The sequence below is a fragment of the Herpailurus yagouaroundi genome, unplaced genomic scaffold (genome assembly GCF_014898765.1).
Source record: "Herpailurus yagouaroundi ecotype Mexico unplaced genomic scaffold, PumYag 67793, whole genome shotgun sequence".
In the NCBI taxonomy this organism is placed as follows: Eukaryota; Metazoa; Chordata; class Mammalia; order Carnivora; family Felidae; genus Herpailurus; species Herpailurus yagouaroundi.
Window position 1 is genome coordinate 11,399,264 of NW_024420586.1, and position 26,349 is coordinate 11,425,612.

The 26,349-nt window shown below is 36.7% G+C and overlaps 1 protein-coding gene across 1 annotated transcript in view; it reads right to left on the reverse strand.

Moving 5' to 3' along the window:
• Positions 1-25,116, reverse strand: part of DMD (dystrophin) — a 2,039,083-nt gene extending 2,013,967 nt beyond the window's left edge. The window contains exon 1 of the mRNA XM_040468816.1: positions 24,857-25,116. Within this exon, the coding sequence (XP_040324750.1) occupies positions 24,857-24,887 (31 nt within the window). The 5' untranslated portion in view covers positions 24,888-25,116. The remainder of the gene's footprint in view (positions 1-24,856) is intronic.
• Positions 25,117-26,349: the final 1,233 nt, after the last annotated feature.

Sequence of the window (26,349 nt, forward strand, 5' to 3'; positions counted from 1 at the left end):
TTTGTATGAATATGTCAAATAAACAACCCTCTTCCCAACACTCTAATTTTGGTCCTATTTCTGGTTTCCTTGTCACTAATATTATCATCTTCCCAATTATGCAGGCTGATCAGGTATTTTGAAGAATCCCAAAATAGGTTTCATAAAACATTAAATACCTTGGCTTTTAACTGGCTGTATGGGAAAGGAGTTCCAGGGTTAAAAAAGTTTGAGAAACTGGGCTAAAATGCAATCATTAGGATCACTGGGACTCTAAAAATCCTAGCATATGTGCTATAAAACTCTAAGAAGGTAATACAACAAGCAGGGTTGCCTGAACTGAAATGTGTAAGCAATCTTTTTTTTTTTTTCTTTTTGAGGGCTAGGAAAAAAACAGAAGGGCCCCCATTGAATAGTGTTCCATAGAGCACTCTCAAAGGATTACTATCATGATGTCTACAATCACCATTCCTTTTTCCTCACCTCTGACACTTTATTACCAAATAAGTTTAATTCTCTCTGTTGAATGCCCACCTCTTCCTCTGTGAGTCGATATCCTCTATAAATCTGGCCTGGATTCAATACATACCTTCCATCTACTACCTGTTGTATTCTATCATCTCAAACTCACAATTCTGTATCTTCAGTAGATATGAGACTTATTTGACTCTAAGAGATACAAAGATGTCTAAGATGTCATCTCTATTGTCATGAAACTCAAGGGAAATAGGAATAGACAGAGTTCAAATTTACTCACTACCACACAGCACAGAAGTTTTAAAGAAATTACAGTAAATGCTTCTCTGGGAAAGGTTAAACCAGGTTTTTTAGGGACGTGGGAACAGAATGGTATTAGTCCAGGTTTATAACATAATACTCCATGGAGAAAGGCTGGAATGTACAAATAAGAATACCGAAATAATCCAGAGTGTAATCTCACTCTAGGTATATCCAGTGCTAATTATGACTGAAATTTTATTTTGGCTGACATGTTTCCAAGTTAATAATTCCAAAGTTTTATCTTTGAGAGTGAAAGTTTTTTTTTATAATAATAGTAACAAAATATTCCAAAAATTAAGAAAAAAATTCAAATGGTGGCTACATTGTAAAAATGCTATCAGCTCCTGTTTATAACATTTTGCTTCCGTTTCCATATCTTATTTCCATGTATTTTCTCAAACTTACAAGAAAGCTATAAACTCATACTGCTGAAGCTGAGCTTAACAAAGTATACTTTATAAAGGAAAACACTTTAAAAAAAGGAACCTATTTTGTAAATCTCAAAACAATCATCTCTAAGAATTGGGCATTTCACATCACCCACTGTTCAATCCCTGTAACATATTAGCATATTTCTGTGACATACAATGCTTTTAATGCAGAGTATCTAGCCATATTGTTGCTGAACGCAGAGACAGGACTCAAAAATATAAACATTATTCCAGTAAGTATAAAGCTCTATAGTTATCACAATAATCATTCTATTTCTTTCCCAACACTGTACCCATATTTCTTGGCCTCTAGTGGTTTACATCCTGCACTCTGTGAGTAGGATTGTAATAAAATGGTAATAAATGGTAGTGAATAATTACTACAACATGGTAAATTCTGTTTTAGAGATATGTGTAAGTAACCAATAGGACCACACTCAACTCTAAGAGGAATGTAGGAATTGTAGTTAGAGACAATTTCGTCAAAGGAAATCTAGACAGGGAAAATTCAGTAACTTACTGTACAAACAAGAACGGAAAAGGGACAAAGGAGCACGTACAAATGCAGAGGTGAAAAGAAGGAACGTGTTTTCTAGCTTAGCAGAGCTGCAACATGAAATGTCCGAATGGAGCAAAAGATGAGGTTGGATTAACACATACAGGCCCTGCCACTGGTTTCTGAAATTTATCTGTTGTAATTCTGGGAGTGATGGTTTTGACTTACTCATTACGCCAATCTTTTCTAGTTCTGTTGTTTGTTTCTGCATATAGAGAACGCTGATAGATGATTGCTAAAGATATTTTCTTTTATAAGGAGGCATGATGTCTATAAAAATACATAGGTTTATATGGATATAACACTACACACTCATATATCTCAATAATTACAGATAGACACATATAACTATTGAATAGTAAACATGCAATCAAATGAATTTATTATTCTTTATGAAGCTGTGGAGACCATGAAAGCAACTTAAGATACCACCTTGACCCTCTTAAACCAAAGACCTTTTCTAACAACCAGACAAGTATAGAGCAGTGTGACATGCGACAATTACCAGCTCTGAAACGCCTGGGTTTGATTTAGTCAGCTTTGTATCTAACTAGCTTGGAGATCTGGAATCTCACTTCTGACATCTGTAAAATGAAGGATTAGAACATATTCTCCAGGTCCTTTCTAGCTGTGATGGTCTGTGATCTTGTTACTCACCACAGGGCGTCGAGCTACTGAAAAAGCAAAACTATAGACCAAATACCAGGTTTCCTTTAGTCGTATCTGTCTATCCATCTATTAACATCTTTAAAATTTTTCAATCTTCTGAATGCATTTTTTCAAGTCTATTTTTTTTCCAATTTTTTAAACTACTTTTTTGAGTGTAGTTGACCCACAAAGCTACGTTAGTTCCAGGTGTACCACATAGTGATTCAACAAGTTTATGCTTTATGCTCTTCATACCACAAGTGTACCACCTGTCATGATACAAAGCCAGTATAATATCAATGACCAGGATAGTACAGTGAGTTATTCATTCCATAAATGGGAGCCTGAATCTTCCCTTCTCCTCCATCCTTTTTGCCCATCCCCTCCCCTCTGGTAACCACTAGTTTGTTCTCTGTATTTACAGGTCTGATTGTGCTTTTTGCTTATTCATTTCTTTTTTTAAATGTTATGACAGAGAGAGAGAGAGAGAGAGAGGGAGGGATGGAGGGAGAGAGGGGGAGAGAGAGAGAAAAGAACAAGCTTGCTTCAGAACTGGGGAGAGACACAGAGAGGGAAAGAGAGAATCTGAAGCAGGCTCTGTGCTGTCAGCACAGAGTCCAATGTGGGGTTCAATCCCAGAAACCATGAGATCAGGACCTGAGCCGAAATCAGGAGTTGGACACTCAAACCAACTGAACCACTCAGGTGCCCATTTATTAATGCATTTCTTATTTTCTCCTTTTTTCTACCCTTCCAGGCTCTTTTTCTTTTCTGGCCACATTCTTTTTACTGCCCACTGCTGCTTTGTGGTTACAAATTGCTGATTGTACCTTATATAAAGCACTCATTTGCACTACAAACACACTATCAGCAGACCTCATTAACTCAAGGAAAAAACAAAAAACAAAAAACAAAAAACACCTCTGGAGCAAATGAATCCTAGTTGCCTGCGGGGATTGAGAGACCATTTTCCATGGATCTGATTGGTTCACTTGAAGAGTGAGAACAACATAGACCTGAGTCATTTTCCTCTTTTATATACTCCACTCAGACACCAATCCCTTTTGCTCTCACAACTGTTCTTTGACATGATTCCTTATTACAGGCTGAATTGTGGCCCCCAAATTATATGTTGAAGTCCTAACCCACAGTACCTTGGATTGTGACTATACTTGGAGATAAGACATTTAAAGACGTAAATAAGGTTAAATTGCTGGAGTAGGCAGTTAGATTCTCACAGGATACCTGGAGGCCAGGGTAGAGGAAGACATAGCCAGCTACTGGGAAAGTCAGAGGCCCATCCTGGCAGCACTCCCTAAGATGCTAGATCAAACCCAGACAGGCCCAAGATGGTAGGTGCCGTGGTAGGAAGCCCATGACCAAATAAGGAAAAATAGGCAGGAAACTCTGCTTCCAAGACATTCCCATCCCAAGCAATGAATATTCCACCCTGCAGTTCACAGCTGTCAAGAAAAGACAGAAATTCCAATTTCAAGCACTCTGTTTCTCTCTCTCTCTCTCTCAAACTTGCCAGCTCTCACACCTAGAGAATATACTTTTGCCTTAATACAAGTTCCTGGTTGTGGCGATCATCCACTGTGCTGTGTCTGTCCTTGAATTCTTGTTCAGTCGAGATCAAGAACCTTCAAAGACATCTTTGAGACTGGCTGGATGGAGGCCCCAGGGCTTGGGGTTTTGTCAGTTTACCAGGCAACAAAATGAGCTCATTACGGTGGACCCTAAACTAATGACCAGTGTCCTTATAAAAAGAGATTAGAGCTCAGACACACAAAGAGGAAAGCTCAAGTAAAGACAGAGGGAGAAGACGGCCTCTATCTAAAAGCCAAGAAGAGAGGTCTCAGAAGAAATGAACTCTGCTAACACCCTACTCATATATTTCTTGCTACTGCAACAAGAATATTAACTGTACTCATTGTAAGGATGAGCTCTGTTCCTCATATACTTTCAGACATTCATTTTTTGATTTAAAAAGCCACAAACTGAACGCCTGTATGTTCTAAGCCTTGTGCTTATTTTTAGGTAGAGAGTGGCAAGCACACCACATAAAATGACACTACCACCAAAATAAGGATAAGCCCAACACACCTGCCTCCTGTCAAGGAATTTGAATTCTAACACAAAAGTAAATAAATTGGCAAAATTTGGTGAAAGACATTGCATATTTTGAAGGAATGATGCCATTTTCAAAGAATGGTATCAAAGTGATACTTTGACATGGTACCTTGCCTCCTGCTGTAGTCTGGTGGCATAAAGAGGACTGGGGAGAAGGGATGAGGAAATGATTTCCTGTGGAGATGAAATGGAAACCAAGCTGTAACTGGTCAACGTTTTGGTAAAGAGGGGTAAAGGGGAAGCCATTTCAGGAAGACATATACCTGTCAACATGAGAGTTCAGTAGTTTGGGGGCTCCAACCTAGGACCTTAGTGCTAAAGGGACAAGAGCAGGAGGGAAGGAGAGTTGTGGGCCAAGAGGCAGGAGCAGTAAGCTGGGTCCAGGTAACCCATAACCTTTCATGGAGTTGACAGCAGTCTATAGCAGGAGAAAATATTTTCCAATTTGTTGGGTAAGGTTAATTTTAAACTTGTCATCTATACTAATCTCTTTGAATCAGTCAAGTTCTCCTATATTCATTTGTAGTAATCAGGATCTTTCATTGCAAGGGGTTTTTAAGTGAATGTGAATTTTACCTGACTTCTAATTTACTTTAGGAATCTAAACTCATTCAATATTTTCATGAGATGATAACTATAATCAAAGCAGAGAGCTTTATTTCATTTAACAAAGAATAGTCCTTCACAAAGGAATTGCAAATATCCTAATTAATGATTATTGTTAATTGCTCTCCCTGTTGGAAGACACTATTTCCTGTTCTGTATTTAGCCAGGAGAAACAAACTAGGGTATCGCCATCCCTCTTGTCCAGGACAGGAGCTGTTTTATATACATGTCATATTACTGTCATTAAATCTGTCTTGCGTTCCAAACCGAGCCTCCTCATAGGATTGATGGATACTGCCCCCACTGCCCCTATGCTGAATACTGTACTATGATGAAGTACATATGTGTGTTGTCTTTCTGTGAGCTCAATTTATAAGTGTACAACCTTCCTGAAGGCTAAAAGCTGAATGGTTAAATGTTAGGTCTAACTTTTGTCTTTGAAGTTACTTAAACTAGAACCAATGTCTTAGATATTTGAAAATCAGGTTTTTTTCCCCAATGTACATGAGTATTCTGCCCGGTTTCTAAAAGAAAGTAAACTTATATACCATATAAACCTGTAACTGCCCAAGTCAGAAACTAGGGACTCAACACTGATATGTTTTGCTCTGCCCCCTTTTTGCCCTTCCTCATTACCCAAATTCCATTATTAAGTTTTCCCAAATAAAAATCTAAATACCTCATCGCATTGGACGATTTCCATTCCTAGTAAGAGGAAGGCAGGCTCTGATCTGGGATATAACCACAACCTTCTTACACCTGCCTTTACAACAGTGGCTCTTGACACCATCCACACCTGGTGTGCTTTGAAGTGTTGCTTTAATTGGTCTAGAATCTGAGCACTAGATAGGCACACTTTTAAAAGCTCCCCAGGTGGGGCGCCTGGGTGGCACAGTCGGTTGAGCGTCCGACTTCAGCCAGGTCACGATCTCGCAGTCCGTGAGTTAGAGCCCCGCGTCAGGCTCTGGGCTGATGGCTCAGAGCCTGGAGCCTGTTTCCAATTCTGTGTCTCCCTCTCTCTCTGCCCCTCCCCCATTCATGCTCTGTCTCTCTCTGTCCCAAAAATAAATAAATGTTGAAAAAAAATTTTGAAAAAAAAAAAAAGCTCCCCAGGTGGTTCTTACAGCATCCCAGAACCATCCTCTAAGTCAGGGGTTCTCAGCATATGGTCCCCGGATCTGGGACAGAATTATCACCTTGGGAACTTGTAAGGATACAAATTACCGGGCCCCACCTCAGATCTACTCAGTGCGGAGCCTAGCAATCTGTGTTTCGATTATCATCAGGTAATTGGGATGGAAGTTGAACATTAACGATGGATTCCCACACTGATTCCCATCACTTCATGATGAATCAAGATGGTGTTAGAATCTTCTATAAACATTAGGGCTGGAACATAAATATTACATTGTACCAATTCTCTGCTCAAAGTTACTCACTGGCTTGTAAACTTCTTAGCATGACCTGTAATTTCTTGGTGTGCTCTTCATGATGCTAGCTCAGGTTTTATGTTGTTCATAGCATAATTAGTGGATTTATGGTCATAGCATAATCAGTGGATTTATGATCTAATACCCACTTAATTTCCTAAATACGTTACACTTACATACTCCACATCTTTGTACGTTCTTCTGTCTGAAATGTCCTTTCCTACTTCTCGATCTGGCAAAGTCTTCTTACATGAAGCCTCAGCCCAACTCATTATACCTTTTTGAAAGTCTTCTTAGATATCCTTGCAGACTAGGGTGTTCCTGCCCACACACTGCCATGCTGCCACTGGAAGTGTGAAAACCTTTATCATAGCAACCTCCTCATTTTACTTGACATCGCATTTACATAATTTTCTCCTTTTCTTCTTTGGGGAAAGAAAATATATTTGCTTCACCTTTTTATTTGTTTTTAATTTTTTTTTTTAAGTAAGTGCTATGCCCAACATAGGGCTTGAACTCATGACCCCGAGAGCAAGAGTTGCATGCTCTACCGGCTGAGCCATCCAGGTGCCCCTCCTTCACCTTTTTAACTTCACCACATGTACTGTGATGCCTGAAATTGAAGATGTGTTTTAAGAGTCAGTGAATGAAGATGCTCCTAAATGTTATGGGAAGTTTTATTGGATCATGAGGTGTATCTCTTCTAAGCAAGAGAGTCTGACCATGAAGCACATATAGCATCACAGATCTTAGGGAACCAGCAAGGTGGTGCAATTTTTCTTCATGGGAAACCTCTTATATTGCCGTATTACTTTATAACTTCCAAGACTTTTCACGCATATCATCAGCTACCTAGAAAGGAGGTCCAAATCTTCCCCTTTAAAAATTTCAAGATACACAAATACTCCTTGATCACACATATTATTTTATCTCCCTCACTGTCTAAGCTAATACTATGTATAAATGCTAGAAAGCTATTTGAATCTACTGCTTAGAGCTACCCACTTCTTTTCCCACCTTGCACACAAAAACCAAACAAGGATGACATCAGAGGTCAGCCATGCTAGCTTCCATCTATTTAGTCACCATTTATTCAGCATCATTCACTAGAAATTTTGCTTAGTACACATGATATATAAATAACAGTAGTCACTGTATAAATAAACTCAGAGCCTACTGGGAGAGACAGTTCTGTAAACAAGTGAGTTCAAGGCCAGAATTAAGCACAATAGAAGAAAAACAGCCACAAAACTCTCAGACTTAAGAGAAAGGATGCCACACTATCCAATCAACCTTGATGTAAAGAAGGTTTTGTTTTTCTAGAAAATAGCCATGTCGGAACTAGTATGGAGGATGTCATTTCACCTTCTTTGGCCTTTATTCACATTTTGTTTAAGGAATATTCTTGATCCTCAAAGCTTAACAGACATATTTTATGAGCAAACTCATTAGCTAAGGATGTGAAAGCATTCACATTCATTCTAATTAACATTAAATGACACTCTCCCAATGAATAAGATGTCAAAAATCATGCTAATAATTGCAGTCAACGAAATGAATGCTCTGCTCTTGGGCTGCATGAATATTTTCACCCATTAATCGACTACCAGTATCAAGAAATGCACACCTAAGTCAGGATAGAGGAAGTAGAAGAACTATAATGTAATATTTCTTACTAATGCCTAGGAATAGGTAGCAATTTATTATCAAAATACTGAATATCTTGGCCCTGGGACTCAGATATACAGATTTCTGTAGTTAAATGAAAATTTTGTTTTACATATTCAACTTACTGAAATCTAAAATTTCCTAAGTTTTCAAATTTAGGCTGGAGAGGAAATAGGGCCCAATGTTTTGAAAATGTTCTGTTTAAATTCTGGTTTATGTAACAATGACCTGTGTGTACTTTAAAATTATTTCTAAGCAATAGATAAATCACATCCGCTAACAAAAAGCAATTCCCATCTCTGAAGTTACCTATTTTAGGCGGATAATACCTTTATCTTACAATTCACATATTGGACCCCTGTGTTTTTCTTTTCTTACAATATACAAAGACATACACATACACACACACATACACCATGAAAGCTGGGTTTCCTCTTAAAGGAAAAGAAACTCTCCAAAACAGCTGCAAATGAATTCTAACTATAGAATTGAGAGCCAGATACTGTATCTCCTTCTACATACAAACTCTGTACTTCCTTTAACACCCATGGGAATTTATATTTGGAAGAATTCTGAAGCTAATATAAGCATATATCAGATATATAGGTATTTGAGTATCTATAGCAATTATTTGTTATTTGCTAAAAGATACCCCATATTCAAAATGTATGTATACAATTTTAATGGTTTCTTACAATTGGAAAGAAACATGATGTGTTAATCCATTAGTTTCTTTTCCTACTTGAATTATAAAAGGTACATTTTTGTTAATTTTAAGCGCTAAAGACTCCCAAAGGGTATTTGTACCTAGGTAATATGTTTTAATGTAAACAATACACACATGAAAAATGCAAATACACTGTGTATCTGGCCTGTAAGGTGAACACCCTATGTCATTTTCAGAACTCTGTGTGTATATGTATATGTGTATATTTAAAAATAATCATATTTTTAAAAATTATCTGAGATTGTTTTCAACACTCTATTATTTCTAAAGTGTTAGATAGCATTATCAAATGGTTTAGGTGAAAAGAAACTAACGGGTAATAGATCACTCCTTCCACCACTTTTGGATATGAATTAATTCAACACACATTTATTGATGTTCTTCCTAGTATGTAATAATATTCTAAGATCACTGAGAATACAAGCACGTATAAGGCATGATTTGCAACATCCAGAAGAAGGTAATATAGTAGTAGAGATAATTAATCACATTATAATGCATATCATACATACTAAGTTACCACATTTGTGAAGTAGGAATGGTAATACATTCCTTCACCAACCTTTTTCTCAGAATTAAATTATTTATAAGCAATGTAATGATCATCATTTATTAGAAAAGATAATGGATATACACAAATTAACCATTCAGTGGTAGAACCTGATTTATAGAAGCCATGGATGAGAGTTCAACTATCCCCTATTTCTCATTCATAGTCTATATTTTAAATTTTCAAAACTGTGCATATTTCTGCAATGTGGTCCTCAAGCAGAAGGATGCCTGTAAGTTTAATTTATGTAAAACGTATCATTAAAAAAAAAAACCATTATTTAAGACCTGGATTTTTTTCTGGTTGGGAAGTTCATTACTTTTGGCATATGAAGATCAAAAGTTGGTCACATAATCTGTTTGAGTTGAAGACAATACAATAAGGTATGCTTTCATTAAGAAAAATTAATCACAGACCTATCATCATATACTGTCATGGATAAAATGGGTCTATATCATGTCTTTTTCTTCGTTAAAGTCTTCCAGGTCAAAATAAATTGTCATGATGTCCCATAAAGACCTTTTATATACAAATAATGTACTCAATGATAAAATATTAAAGAAAAAGTTATTGTATTAGTTTTGCAGAAACTCAATTTCATTTTGAAATTGGGTCAGAGGGCCTACTACTTCAGTAAATCAATATCATCACTCAAGCTAGTTTTTCTCATAAAATGCCTGGGTCTACCAGATGTAAGGATTTCTATAATGCATGAATGTATGTTCACATAATGCACAAAACACAGTTCATATTCACTGGTCAATAAAACACTTGTAAACATGTTTTTAATGCAAAAAGTCTCCACCTAATGAATATGGATAGGCTGTTAGACTGACTCAGTAGAAGCTATTTTTGTTTTAAGGGACCCTCTGATTCCATATGTTTGAGTCATTCAACAGACATTTGTCACCCTGAGTTTGGACACATGTGCAATGGGCTCTAGGCTTATGCACATAGTTACCCAGCAACTAACTTTCCTTTTATAAATTAGCTCCATTCCAGATTAAAACAGATGAAAGATTTCCAGTCATTGTGGCCAGTACTCAGGGTGGAAAATGAGCTCAGGAAGGCAGCTATTTGAAATTGAATACTCCCTGGAATGGACATTCCGTTCTAAGTCCCCTTCAGGGAAACTCCAACAATAGCCCAAGCAGAAGCAAACAGTTGTCTTCCAGGTAGTCCAAGCCAACCGTTCACTTTCTTAGCAATCTGTCCTCAGACACCCAGCCAGAAACAAAACTCCTGTCCCATATCAAAGAACACCAGGCGCAGTATGCACATACTGTATTAGTGGAAACGATTCACCTAATTTCTACCCTCCCTGAATCTCTGTCACTTGGTATTAATGTGACAACTCCAAAGAGATCTCAGCTTTGTAGTCCCTCAAAGGAATCCCCACAAGTCAGGTTTCTTTTTAAACTAGAATGTTTCTTTTGACACTAAGAAAAAATGGGGACAACAAATTTCAGATAAACCAAAAATACCACTGATTACATCAAAGATCTAAAGTAAGCAACAAACGTTTCAGTCTGAAGTTTGTAACTTTTACAATTCACTGAGCCCTCCGGAAAAAAAAGAACGTACTTAAGAATTATCCTACTCTGTTTTATTATCACGTATGTGTGTGTATATGTGTGCGCATGCATTTGAATAGAATAATACCCGCCAGTATTCACTGTTAGACAGGAGCCATTTTTATCCAGGACACATGAGTTCCAAAGACAATGATTTGACAACTAAATAACAGTCAGACAAATGCTGTGGCATTTCATCATTCATATATGTGCCTACAAACAAGCAGGCACAAGTAATCCACAGATAACACATACAAACCCTTCTCTCAAAGAGCAACCTGACATTGCCAACAGAGGATGAAATTACTCGTGCAGACTTATCTGCAATGACTTTTCAATAAGAACACAGAACAGAGATACCATATCCTGCCCTAGGGTAGTCAGGAATGTTTTTTTTTAATGATGTCCTATTAAAACACTAAAACAATGAATAGAAATTGTTGATAGAAGATATGTGGTGATAGTGGTTTTTGTAAGGACATTCCAGGAAGTGGGAACAAGTCATAGGTATAAAATTACAGGACTTATTTGTGGACCCACAATTTTATGGCTAGGGAGAAGGGTTCATGGTGGGGAAAAGCAGAAAAAACTGTGAGAGACACAAGCAGGTGCCCTACTGGAAAGTGACCTGGGTGCTGGGGCCTTGGATTTTTACCCTGTGGCTACAGCATTCTCTATAGGATGCTAAGCTACAGGCACAAGATCTGATTTGTGTTTTAGAGACATGACTGGGTAACAATGAGAAGGACGGACTTGTTTAAGACCATATTAAAACAAGGAGGTCTCAGATACACACACACACACACACACACACACACACACACACAGATGTACACACACAAAATCAGAGATGATCTCCTGATCTATGCAACTGTTTATAGAATTTGTCATCTCTTTGGAAGTTAAATGTAAATTAGCTATTCACAAATACTACTAGTTAAAATAATACAAAGCAAAAAAAAAAAAAAAAAGTCCAATTTGTGAACACTTTGCTGCTCACCAAGGAAGTCCCATTTGTCATACCTACAACAAGTAACGTGTGAAGCGACATCATTATTCCTAATATTTTCATGAAGAGAATCAATATTAAATATGCTCAGCTCAGTACCAGGCACTCGGTAAGCAAATAGTTGAATACTGGTTTGTCCACGATTATTTAGTTTGATAGGTAGAGTCAGGCTGAAAACTCACATAGTGTCTGGTCTTGTCCAATTACCATGTTTGTGGACCAACATAATTTCTAAAATGCCAGCCCTTCTCATACAGGCTTTTTTGTCATAAACAACCTGAAGCACAATACCTCACAAGTTAGGGCATTTAGAACAAGGCTTAAATCACAATGGCATTTTGTTCAATAAGTGATGCATGTTCCTGTATAATAGAAATGGATTGCATTCTAGTGGGTTAGAATTAAACCATCCTTTGTACCCTAAGTGGTGGATTCATTAATTTACAAGACTTATCTGTTGATTAGGTCTGGTGATGACACACTGGCCATCAGAACACTGAGGGCTTGTTAAAGGCTTAATGCTGTACTTAAAAAAATATTTTGCAGTAAGTACAGATTCACAAGTGTCTATGAAGAAATATGTAGGGATGTCTTGGTTCAACCCTCATCCCACCTCCCAAAGCAGTGACACCTTGGATAACTACAGTTCAGTGTCACAATTGGGGAATTATCAGTATATTCCACAGTTTCTTCAAAAGTCTACCACTTATACATGAACTCGCTTGTGTCTTGTGTGTGTATGTGTGTGTAGGTATGTGCAGGGTTATCAAGTGTACCCCTTGTATAAAAAATGCCACCATCACAATACAGAATAGGTTCATCACCAGAGGCTCTGTTGTGGCACCCCTATATAGAACACCTCCCCCAGTCTTAACCCATGTACCCCTAAAGTCTATGAGAGTTGCTGTATTGTCAAAATTGTCTTTGTTGTATAGTTAATAGTGTCACTTTTTCTCTAATACATGTTAAAATGAAATCACAACGTCTTTATACCCAAATACGTGTCACAAGCTCTTAAAGAAAATGCATCTTGTCTTCAAGAGACAGACTGGCAAGTATAAGAAAAAAAAAGAGTAAACGAGTGATTTTTCCAGCATATCCACAGATACCAAGTCCAAGGACAAAGGGAAGGCAACAACTGTAAGAGACAGGAAAAAAATTATAGACTAGTGTGGAATCAAGGAAGAATATCTTAGGTGTGAAGGAAGCAGTTGACAGTGAGAAGTGCCATTGAGAGTCTACAAAGGTTAATGAAGGAAGGAACAAAAATATCTGGTTGGAATCCAGTAAAACAAAACAAAACCAAGAACCCAAAGACCGGAGTAAAATGGAGTATGGGAAATCAGAAAAGAGACTAAAACCCAATGACGAAATACACATCTTCATTTGACATGAACAGACATTTCTCCAAAGAAGACATACAAATGGCTAACAGATACTCAACATCACTCATCATCAGGAAAATATAAATCAGAGATACCACCTCACACCTGTCAAAATGGCTAAAATGAGCAACTCAGGAAACAACAGACATTGGTGAGGAGGTGCAGAAAGGGGAACCATCTTACACTGCTGGTAGGAATGCAAACTGGTGCATCCACTCTGGAAAAAAGTATGGAGAATCCCCCCAAAAGTAAAGAATAGAACTACCTTATGACCCAGCAATTACACTACTAGGTATTTATCCAGAGGATACAAAAATACTGATTTGAAGGGACATATGCACCTCAATGTCTATAGCAGCATTATCAACAATAGCCAAAGTATGGAAAGAGCCCAAAACTCCATCGACAGATGAATGGACAAAGAAGATATGGTATATATATTCAATGGACTATTACTCAGCCATCAAAAAGAATGAAGTCTTGCCATTTGCAATGATGTGGAGGGAACAAGAGTATATTATGCTAAGCGAAATTAAGTCAGAGAAGAGCAAATAACATATGATATCACACATATGTGGAATTTAAGAAAGAAGACAGATGACCACTGGGAAAAGACAAGAAAAACAAAATAAGAAAACACCGGAGACGGAGGCAAACCATAAGAGACTTAACTACAGAGAACAAATTGAAGGTTGCAGGAGGAGAGGTAGATGGGGGATGGAGTAAATAGCATTAAGGAGGGCACTTGTGATGAGCACTGGGTGTTGTAGGTAAGCGATGAATTACTGAATTCTATTCCTGAAACTAAACACACACACACACACACACACACACACACACACACACACACATACACACGCAAATATTCATTGTACACATTAAGCTTCGACCAGAACTAAAGTGCTTTTGTTGTCATATGAAACGCAATCAAATTATCATTATTATAACATGTTCATATATGTAAATGGCTGTAATTACAAAGTACTACACACCAATTCTCTTTTTCAAAAATACTTCTGTGCCTGGTTCTGGAAAAACAATGGTGACAAAACCAATTGAGTTATGTGGGTTCATGGAACTTACCACATACTCTGAGTGATGATCCCTGAATAGTAAACACACACACACACACACACGAATATGTATACATATGTATGTATGAGGAAGGTTCTGGACAAAGAGAAAAGCCTATCCAAAAGCCTTATGGTGGAAAGAAGTGGGGTCTATTCAAGGAATAGAAAGACAAACAGTAAAGTGGTAAGGAAAGGGAAGTATTACAGGAGATGGGACAGGAGAGGAAGACAGTGTCTAGATCTTGTTTTATTTTGTTTTGCTTTCCTAGCAACGAGCTGAAGCTACTAAAGTGACTGAATGTGCACTAATACTGTCAAACTGAGATGAATGGATGGATTTTAGAGAATAGATTAGAGGGAATGGGGAAGAGGCAATGCAAAGAACCAGAATGGATACTGCTGCCATATTCCTAGGAAGTGAAAGCTACTTGGGCTAGACTAATGGTAGAGGAGATGAAAAGAAGTGGCTCTAAGGAGACTAGGGAGATAAAACCCAAGTAATCAATGGTTTAGACACAAGTGGTTGAGAGGTAAGAGTTTCAAGGATATAATAGGTTTCAAGAGCTTGTCAAACTGCAATGGTAGCACATCCACTGATAAAGCAAACAATGGGAAAAGATTACGTTTTACTGACAAAAAGTTTTGTTTGGGGCACATAGAGGTGACTTTGTCACATACAAACGGAGATGCCAACGAGGCAGGTGAAATTGCAGTTCTCGAAGTTACTCGAGAAATCTGAGCTTGAGGTATATATAACTTGGTTAGTTATCTGCACATACATGTTAGTAAGTCAAGGGCGTGGGTGCAATGACCAAGGAAGGGATTACAGAGAGAGAAGACACTCACGCTGAGAGTGAGCCCTGAGAAATCCTAATACTTAAAGGCTGAGTACAGAGAATTAGCCTGTAAAGTAGACTGAACAGAAATACCCAAAGAAATGGGAAAGAAACCAGGAGAGTGGAACACACAGAGCTCAAGGACACACAACATTTTTAAAAAGGGAGAAAATGGCCAATGATGGAACTGCTATGAGCTCAAGAAAGCAGATGGAAATTTTCTCAATTGGTTTTAATGACATGACATTCTGTATTTCACCAGAACTACATCGACTGCAGTTTGAAAAAAAATAACACGATCATAAAATTGTAAGGAAAAATATCAATATCTAGTCCAACTGATGGATATAAAGAATACAAAGGTAGTATTTTGGGTATTTTTGTATTTATCACTTTGTGATTGTATGATAATCTTCAGAAAATGGGTAAGTGGGACTATCAAAAATCCACTAATAATAGTTACCTGTAATGTTTAATATTGAAATTAAAGGACTAATAGCTCCTTAAGGAATAAATAACAGGTTTTTTTTTTGTTGTTTTTCCAACTGTGTTGTAGTGTTTAAGTTTTCTGAGTGGCAGCATTGTTTTCAGTTGTGCTTTAACAGTACTTATTGATTTTATAGGTAATAGTCAAGCCAAACACTTTTGTATGCAAACCATTTAATTTCTAGACTGTGTGTGTGTGCGTGTGTGTGTGTGTGTGTGTGTGTGTGAGAGAGAGAGAGAGAGAGAGAGAGAGAGAGAGAGAGAGAGAGATCTATTCATACCACTAATATTGAATAGTGCTATGCACACACAAGGTACTATCAATAACTGTTCATGTAGGATAGATTAATGCCTCATTAGTCCTTGTCTATGCATCACCACTCCTTCTACTCATTCTCTAATTCACATCTCCATATGCCCATACTCTAAGGACTATTTATAGAGATAGATTTAGTGAAAACCTCCATAATCACATCATCCACAAGTAATCATTTATGGCTAATTTGTACCATGCTTTGTAACTCTCTTGACATATTACAGTAGTTGTATTTATATGCATGTGTGTGTTGAGTGTGTACATGTGTGCACCTACAGAGGTATAATCTCAAAGAAGTCAGACATATTATACTAGGTGTTCACCAATGTTTAGCTACAAGTAAAAACCTAATAGTAAAAAAAATTGTTCAATACCATATTAATATTCCATCTAGTCCTACTTCACCCACAGCTAAGTGGTAAGTACATTACACTCATCCATGACTAAATTTCAATTACTTGACTGCCTTGTATCTCTTCAGTACAATTCTAGTTTTATTTAAACTGAATTGTCAATGTTTTCTAAGTATTTTTACCATTTTTCCAGATTTAAGAATAATCAATTTTACTAATGGTTCTCAAGAAATTTTAGACATTTCTCCAATAAGCATCTATATTAACTAAAATAGCATTAAATAAAGTGCAAACTTACCTTGTCATATCTGTGCAATTCTGTATTCTCTAAAGGATGATTTTTCATATTGCTTAACAACTCTGACTGAGCAATTGAAATTCAGACTATGATAAATGTTTTACACTGAAGTCTCATTTCATTATACAGCAGTCAGTTGAAATGGGGTTTCCGAAGAAGGTATTTTTAGGAAGTGCAGAGTACAGGAAAAAGCTGAATACATTACACAATTTAAATATTTATTGAAGCTTTTCTACTAAGGCAACATTTTGGTGCTATCTCACAGAAATAGCAATCTGGGAAAGAAAATTAGGGGTAAATAGATAGCAGACACTGTGGAAACCAAGACACCTGGTGTTTCAAGTGAGATCCTCATTCATAAAGTCATTAAATGGGAGATTGAAAGAACACTCCTCTTTACTGAAATATTAGTTTCCTTAGGATTTTATCATTCTACCTAGATGCTTCTTTGATAATTTTTTGCCATGCTCTTGTCTTCCATCTTTAATTCCTGTCCTCCTTCTCGCACTCCATGATCTTTCTAGTTGGTCTCATCCATCCTACATAGCTCATACATCAAATCCTCAATAGTGACTTTGTTTCTAGGCTCACAGTCCCTATCTACAGCACACATACTCTTCATAAAAAATTCAACACCCACATCCCCAATCCTTCCCATCATTCCAGCTTTCCTCCAAGTCTTGTAAATGGCACCCTTATCCACCCAGTTCTACATGCCATGGAAGACAACACACCCAACTCAACACCAATTCCTATTTACTCTATCTCGTAACTAAATCTTGGATAAATCCACTTCTATCAACTCTACTGTCACCATTTTCGTCACCACCACCTTCTGCCTCTCCAGAATCTACCAGATTGATAGCCCCTCATCTACTTTTAACACCTCCTAATCCCTTCTTCACGGAACAGAGGGATATCAAGGAGAAAAGCTCCACAAATATGTTCCTATCACTGCCTTACCTGAAATGCTAAAACGCTGTCCAATGATCTTATTATGAAGAAAAAATATCATCCCCATGGGCTCTAAGGCTCTGAGTGATCAGACCCCAGCTCACCATTTCAGCACCATGTGTGTTCCAAACTTGCCCTGACTTACTATACTCAAGGAAAATTCACCTTCTTTTAGTTCTTTCATACCAAGTTGTATCTTCACATACATTGTTCCCTCAGAATGTAAACATTTTTCCTCCCTCTTTTCCCCTTTGACCACTTATCCCAATCCCATTCTTCTTTGTGTTACTCTGAATGTAATTTATCCTAGGAATCTCTCCCCAACTTAATACCAGTGTACATCTCACTAGTATATATTCTTATAACAACGTGTGCCTTATTCTCCAGTGCTTATCACAAATGCAATCTAAATAGTGTATCTATAGATACAGAAATATTCTCTAATTCTAATCTCAGTAACTTCACTTGTTTAGAACACTATCTCCAGACAACAGCACAGTACCAGGCACAAAGTAGGCACTCAATACATATTAGTTTCATGAATAAATGGATGAGAAACAAACCTTTACTTCTTTACACAATGGTCACCCAAACCCAATACAATACAAACTTTGCAGAGTCACTTCTTTTGATACTTTTATTTCTGATTTTGAGAGCAACTCTGTTTCCAGGCATTTAAAGTAAAACACTGCAAAATCCACAGGCTTGAGCGCAGTGAACTCTGTGGTAACACTTGGTGCTCTCTGACATAGCCCATTAGAGATGGGGTGTGTACACCTAATCCAAAGGAATCCTCTAGCTCTTCAGCAGCTGTTCACATGGCTCCTGACCTGCCCTTTGGGCTCTACTAAAACAGGATTCCCCAGCTGTCTGAGCTTCCAGTAAGCTCTTTCAGTTAACCAGCTACAAGCCAACATTGCTTGTATCTGGTTGCATTCTCTCAACCTGGATTTTCCCTTTTCCTTCCAAGTTGTTTTCCAATAGATGGGAAAGATTGAGATTTACCACTTCCATGGACAGTTTTGTAAGTTCTTCAGACCTTTTGATAACATTATTTCTAATACTGCTCCCCCCAAAACATGAGTGTAAAAAGGAATTACTCAACTTGCCTCTGATGAAAATACTTTGACAGTTCTGATTGTGTGACTTTTCTCTTTCTTATGTCTTTAGTTTGACCTCATACAGTTTCTGAGGCAAAAGACCTGTACTTGTAACAGTGTGCTGACTCCCATGCCCTTTCACTCAGCCCTTAGTTCAGACTAAGGTAGTACTGCTGCTGTAATCTGATAAAGGAGCAGACAAGTGGTGTGCAAATAAAGACGTGTGCCAAGAATGAGCAAAAAGCCACTGATGTTTATGCCCTTTTATAGTCCTGATTCAATGACAGTCTTAGCCAAAAACAGAGTGGAAGGGGGGGCAGCAATTTAAAACAAAACAAAGCAAAAGCCAAGGAGAGGGTGACAACATTACAAGGATAACTCCTTCATTTTCCCATAATTGGACATGGGAGATTACGATGCTAATTGTGCTCAATACTGGTCTTCTTAAAACATAAGTTATTTCACAGTGGTAGAGACAGAGTACATTTAACAGGTGAAAGTAGACTGGCAAAATATTTTACATTATGTTGGTATATATAAATTCCTTGCTGGTTGCAATGCCAATTAATGGGTTGAGTATTTATTAAATATAAAATAAAAGCATGACAATTCAAACATGTATTTTTGTAAAGTTTCTTTAAAATCATGTTAACCCTATTTAAAACCCATTTAATTATCAACATTTTTTACTTTATTACATGGATAAGCATTGGCTTTTATCATGCAGTTTAATATTCCTCCTATTCATTAAAACAACCAAATTACCTGCTAAAATTACCTACTAAAATAAAATAAACCAAAATAAGCAAAAATAGGAGCAAAACTCTTCTTCAGATTCTTGAACAGTAACACAAGACTAAATGTTTTTAACTAACCTTAGACATATTCAGATTTCAAAACTGATGTATAAAAGATGAATTTTCCAACATTTTAGACTAAAAGCATATTAACTTAAAATTATACGGAATAAAAATTTTGAATTGGAAGTTCTGGAAGAGTCATTTACGAACAACAAATACAACAGCAGCATCAACATTTTACCAGCAGAGCAAAGAAATGACAGTTCCATTCCAGTTAAAGGATAATTGTCAATTTGCCCCCACCTTCCATTACTGAAGAATGGTGTACATAATAACAAAGCAAAAGTAAGGCACTGAGGCAGAAGGCAAAAGATAATAAAGGAGACAGGGAAGAAATTGATTTCCAAACTCAATCCAGACTGCTAGGAACATTTTTTTTTTCCCCTCAGGTCTTAGTATCATTACCTATACGATGCAAAATCCCTCCAGGGAATGTAAGGCTCGAGAAAAATGCCCTATGTGTTCTTTCACCTATTATAATTCCCAGGTATTTTGAACACGTGATACTAGAATAACGTAAGATTGAGCAAAGATTTGAACAGACATTGTTTTTTTAAAATAGCAGGCTAAGTAGGGGTGCCTGTGTGGCTCAGTCAGTTAAGGGTCGGACTTCAGCTGAGGTCATGATCTCATGGTTTGTGAGTTCAAGTCCCACTTTGGGCTCTATGCTGCAGCTTAGACCCTGGAGCCTGCTTGGAGTTCTTTGTCTCCCTCTCTCCCTGACCTTCCCTCACTTCCACTTTTATCTCTCTTTCTCTCAAAAAACAAACATTAAATAAAAATGGCAGCCTAAGTAGAAGGCTTGAGCAATGCCAGAGTGGGTATTCCCTTTTGGATTTGCTAATGCTCATGTGCAACAAGTTGTGCTGCCTTAAGATGAGGACTCTTTTAAGCATGAGCAAGCAGGGCCATTTTCTTCTCTTCATTCTCATCCTGCCTGCTTCCTATTAAGAACTGTGGCTGAGAAATTTAAGATACCTGCTAACACCAGAGCCAAGATTTTTGTGCCCCCCTCCCCTGCCCCATAACTATGGTGGCAATGTTGAATGGAGAAAGAGAGAGACCACGTTATCCCTGAGATTTACTGTTCCTGAATCTCTGGAGAGACACCTGGTTTTAAAAAGGTACCTGCAAAACTCTATTATGCTGTTATATATGGCAAAAATCAGCTCTTTATACTACAAATGCCAGAAAAAAGTAAACCAAATCATTTTAGCTGTTCCTCTTCTAACTATAATTTGCATAAGAGTGATTCACAAAGAGCAGGGCTACTGTCCCCTTCAAGACAGGATATGAAAATCTATAAAATACATATTCACTTTTAATATTAACTAGAGGGAACATGAAACTTTACAAAGAAAAACATTTTAAGAAAACTTCTACATGTGACTTAAGTAGACAAACCCTTCCAAAATTGGTGAAATAATTATTCACGCACACTGCCAATTTAACTTTCATATCTGTATGTAAATTAAACTGCAGAGCTCCAAATATGTGTTATGAATATTACTGTGTCAATATTGTACAGAGTGCAACTCCAAGAAGTTTAACTAAGACATGTGTTTAAGTGAGGCCAAAGGTGAAGACCACAGATGTTTGTTGGCCTGTTGGTGGTATCAAGCTTGGTTGGCTGCATGGTGCATGCTCCCCGAAGAGAAACATTTTCATGAAATTCTGCTATGGAACTTGGGTGCATCTAATAATGATCATAAACAAAAGTCTCTTCATTTCCCATACCGCAGCCCACAACCCTCCCAACAAAATGTTCCATTATGAGCCAAGTGCCTTGATAACACAACACACATCTCCTAGGACTAGAGCAAGACTTTGTGAGAAAGAAAACCACAGCCTCCCTCTGAATCCAATCAAAACCTGAATGTGCTTATGAAAATAAACCAAGGTCATCGTTATTCTTCTCATCGTGATTTGGCTTGCCTTCAAATTACATACTCTGTATATGTGAAATAACTGTACCGCCTCCATTAACTGAGTTTGCCATCATTTTAATCAATGTATCTTTTCAGAACGAAAGGCAGAAATGTCAAATTGCGACCGTTATACATTCTTTTAACTCTCTGATCTGCATTAAATAAAAGCCGGTCTTTGAGAAGTAACGCGGGCCTTAAAGAAATATAATTGGCATCAATTGCATTTTAAAATGTAACTGGGAAAAGATTCAACAACAACGAATCTCTTCATATGGAGGTGGTTTCCCATGAAGCTTCTGAAGGTTAAGCCTTGAGGCCCATCACTTTATGCGGGCTCTTCCCAAGGTCCTACCTGATTTTGTATGCATAATTTTGTATTATTTTCCTTAAAAGACCCCGCTCCCTCAAATTATAAAATCCCAGGCCCTTTAAAACCTAAGTTGACGTCTTCCTTCATGGTTCATTATATTTTGTCAGACTGAGGACAATTTGTCAATTTCTTACAAAATGACAGGTGTCTAAAATAGAAAATGAACAACATGAACAGAAAATTCTCTTCAAGGAAAGGTTAATTTCCAATGACTCTTCAATGGCTTTAGTACTCTGTGATTTAAATGTGTATGCATGCATTTATATAAACATATATACTCACACCAAAATACCATGTTTCCCGTATTTGCAATGGAATAAAAATAGTTTAATAAAAATATGATAAATCATTTTTAATAAGTTAGATATTACAGTAGAAGGTGGAAAGGGAAGGACAGTTTGGGAAATCGCTTTTATTCTCGTGGTAAAGCCATGATGAAGCATAGTAAAATAGGGATTTTAAAAACCCTGACTTTTCGAAGACAACGAAGATTTAAATCTCTTTTATTAAACCACACAAGTGGTTAAGAACTTGACAATTTGTTTCTCATGTAACAAATGACTTGAACTACAAGGACTTCAAATGAATCGTTCAGAACTAAAGAGGAAACTCTATTAATATATCTGTCCAAATTATGAATTTATATTTCAGTACTGTCTAGCTGGGGTAGTGTCAACCAATACATTTTTTTCCCTTAAATAACCTAAATTTGCACAAAGGACATGGTAATCGTCAAGTTTACAGTAACCACAATATGACATTCTCTATTGCACTGTCAATAATGTTATGCCATGTGAAAGACACAGAAAACTTCTTATTCGGTTAAAATATATATTATCTATGTAGATCAGCAATGTATCTTTCAGTTAAGATGCCTTTAGAAGACTCTGCAAATAAAATCATTCTAAAAGATGATTTTATTAGACCTCAAGATAATTTATATTCTTTAAAAACTTCCAATGAAATGTATAGTTGCAATAAATGATTTGAGTAACTCTTTGCAATGCAATATTTGAGCAGTTCTAAAAGTAAACAATATTTATGTTAATAATACACTGATCTTCTGGCAATGACTTTCATTAAAAACAAACCACATGTACTCTTTTCAGTTTTTCAAACTATGGCAATTTAAAAGAAACACACATTCAAATGTCAATACATTCAAACAGAAGTGTATCAGGTGGTAAAAGTTAACGTGTAATAGAACTGTGTGAATCTCTTCATATTCTCTTCACAAACCCACTGTCATGCAGCCTAAGTATTACCTGATAGCTTTAAAATGTACTTTAATCAAGTCCTACAAAACTTGTCCCCAAAAGGTTAGCTTTCTTCAAATTCTGTAAGAATTTAAAGCTGCTTCAATATCCATGCCAAAGCAGAGACTCCCTTTACCCTCACTACATTCCAGAGTTGCAGCTTTGCTATTTTTCCAAAATCACTCCATAAACTGGTTTATGGTTTTCAGTGTATAGGTCTATCAATTGATCAATCAATATGTGTGTACTGCAAAGAATATATGCTGTTGTATTTTTGTAATATTAGTAAATGGAATAGTTTTTCAACCAGAAAGCAGTTCTGAGGCTCACCAAATAAGTTCATAAAATAAGGAAATTTCATTAAAACACGTTTACTATAAAATCTGGTAGCACCTAATGTCAATCAATAAATGCCCAATGTTTTTTTTTTTTTTCCACCCACAGTTTTTTCTGAGGCCAAAGTTCTGTTCTGAACTTTGAACATAAGTTTTCAAGAATTACTTAATTGGAGAGGTTTACTTTATCATTGCTAATTATAGGCATCACCATCAAATCTGTTTCAGAATGGTTATAATCCACCAAAGGCGGGGGGGGGGGTTAGAAAATCCCCTCCATCCATCTCTTTGGGACACTCTGTATTCCTCATATATTATTTTTATATATTATTTTTGCTATTGTGCCACAGTCAATTTTTAACTTTTTCATTAGTCATCATGACTTTCTTAAAATAAACAAAATAGATCTGCTTTATATAAAAGCCAAACTAAAAAGACTAACTGAAAAGTTAGGTCATACTAGATATAAAACAACACGGTGAGCTTAGTGTGAAATAATTAGAAGTCTCTCATGCTTTTATGTTGTATTCTTGACAAAAGTGCCTGGTCACTTGCCAACAGAGATCGTATCATTATTTGAAGGAATTTTCATGATACGCTACAGAACATAACATTCACAATACTAAATATAATATGAGAAAAGAACTTTTAAATTAAATATTTATCAATCCTTTTCTCTGCCTCCATTTATCCATTACAATTCATTTTGTTTTCAATTTTTCCCCCAAGATGTGTTACATAGAATTTTTCTGACCTTGGGGTCTCCATGCATTATTCCCATACCACAATTAGTTCATTGAGAAGATATGGTAGGTCACTGACCCACATGTAATCATTACTGAATAGAGAAGTGTCAAATAATCAAGATAATAACTCAGATATACAAACTATTTCACAGCAATTAAAATAATTTGCTACAAGTACTCCAGGCCAATTACCCATATTCTATTCCTTTAGTGGTTTCTTGAATAAGAAATACCTGCTTGATTGTATTTGCAAAGAAAACACTTTAAACTCTACTTTTCTCCTGAAAAGTTTTCCCAATGTGAAACATGTACACCTGCACACATATATGTGTACATTACAGAGAAGATAACATTTATGCTTATTCACAGACCACTATAATACTTTAAAATCAATCTGCCTAATCAGTGCGCTTGCCACAAATTGTAAGTTATGCCATGGGGAAAATATTTTCAATTACTTTGTACTTACAACACTCGTCTACTTCTTCCCACCAAAGCATTTGGGGAAAAAAAAAAGTATCACCGCAGCAACAAATATCTTGGTAAATTTGCTCCCAACTTAGGTGCTCCGATAGGTTTAGGAATGATGAGAAATCAACCAACTTCAGCAGCCTTTTAAAACATAACAATTCAGTTTTTCCTATTCGTTTTTCTCTGAAGCCAAATGCCTCCAAGATCAGAGTCCTGTAAGGGGAAAGTGAGTGATCCCAACACTGAGTGAGTCAACGGAGTAACTGATGCCAGGATTCTGTAGAGGCCCCTGGATATTTCAAATTCCAGGACCTGCGCACAAGCAAGGGACCCGCCTTCTCTCTCAAGTTGGTTTCCCATAATAGGACTGCCCGTGGTCACTACAAATAAGGTTGTGCTGCGAGCATGGCAAAGCCCTGTGAAGTCAAATAATGTTCAAGTGTGATCTGATTAATATCCAAACAAGAACAACACAGTGGACAAAGTACTTGCTCTCAAAGGCTTCTAAACATAAAAACTCTTCAGACAAAACTACAACACTTTCTGTAACTTCTATACACATTTCTAAAATAAGAGAGCAGAAAATCCTAATCCAGAAAAGACTTTTAAATGCCTTTCCTGTTTTTCCCATTTCAACAACGCAAAAATTTCACTCTACTGAACAAAAAGAAATGCCCAGAATAATCTCTGCATTCATTATGTATCCACTGTCTATGAAACTTAATTTCTACCCTGGAGATCTTGTCAGAAGTCATGTATTGATGATGCCAACAGTCTGTAAGAAAAGCAGCAGCAGAATGTAGCAGCTGAGCTCTGAAGGCAGAATGTGTATAGCTCACAGGGGACAAGGTTTATTCTAAAATACAGAATACTCTTATAATTGAATCAAGAAATCTTCCTAAAATGCTAAATTCCCGCAGTACCTTAAGATAAAACTTTACTAACAAATCACTCTTTCTTCAATTTCTTTGGTGGCAATTATTGAAATACCATTCTCTTAGACACTGGGTTCAATATTAATTACTTAATGGTTCGCAAAAATAAGTTTTCTCTATTAAATGGACACAGTTTTAATAGGCGACTCGGCATGTTTGTAAATGATTCTTTGCCAGTAGAAGACTTCTTTCTTATTTTTAATGCAACAGGTGAACCCATTTTTTATAAGAAACACTGGTTTAACTTTTTAGAAAGTTATTTGTTTTCTAATAATACTCTGAGCTAAAATCATTTCACTATTTTTATAATACCGTTTGTTGAAGTGACAGACTCATTTTTCTATGTCAAGCATTCCAATGCTTGGCAGCAAAATAAATTATAGATAAAAATAGAAAAAAAAAAACCTGGCATACTGAATCATTTTATGATGTTTACCTTAATAGTTATATATTTCCTATTTTAGAATATAATTATCATAATATCACCATTCCCCACAACAAAATCAATAGGAAATAAAGCAGAGGGCTTAAATTGTAGGTAATTGTACTTAAGTTA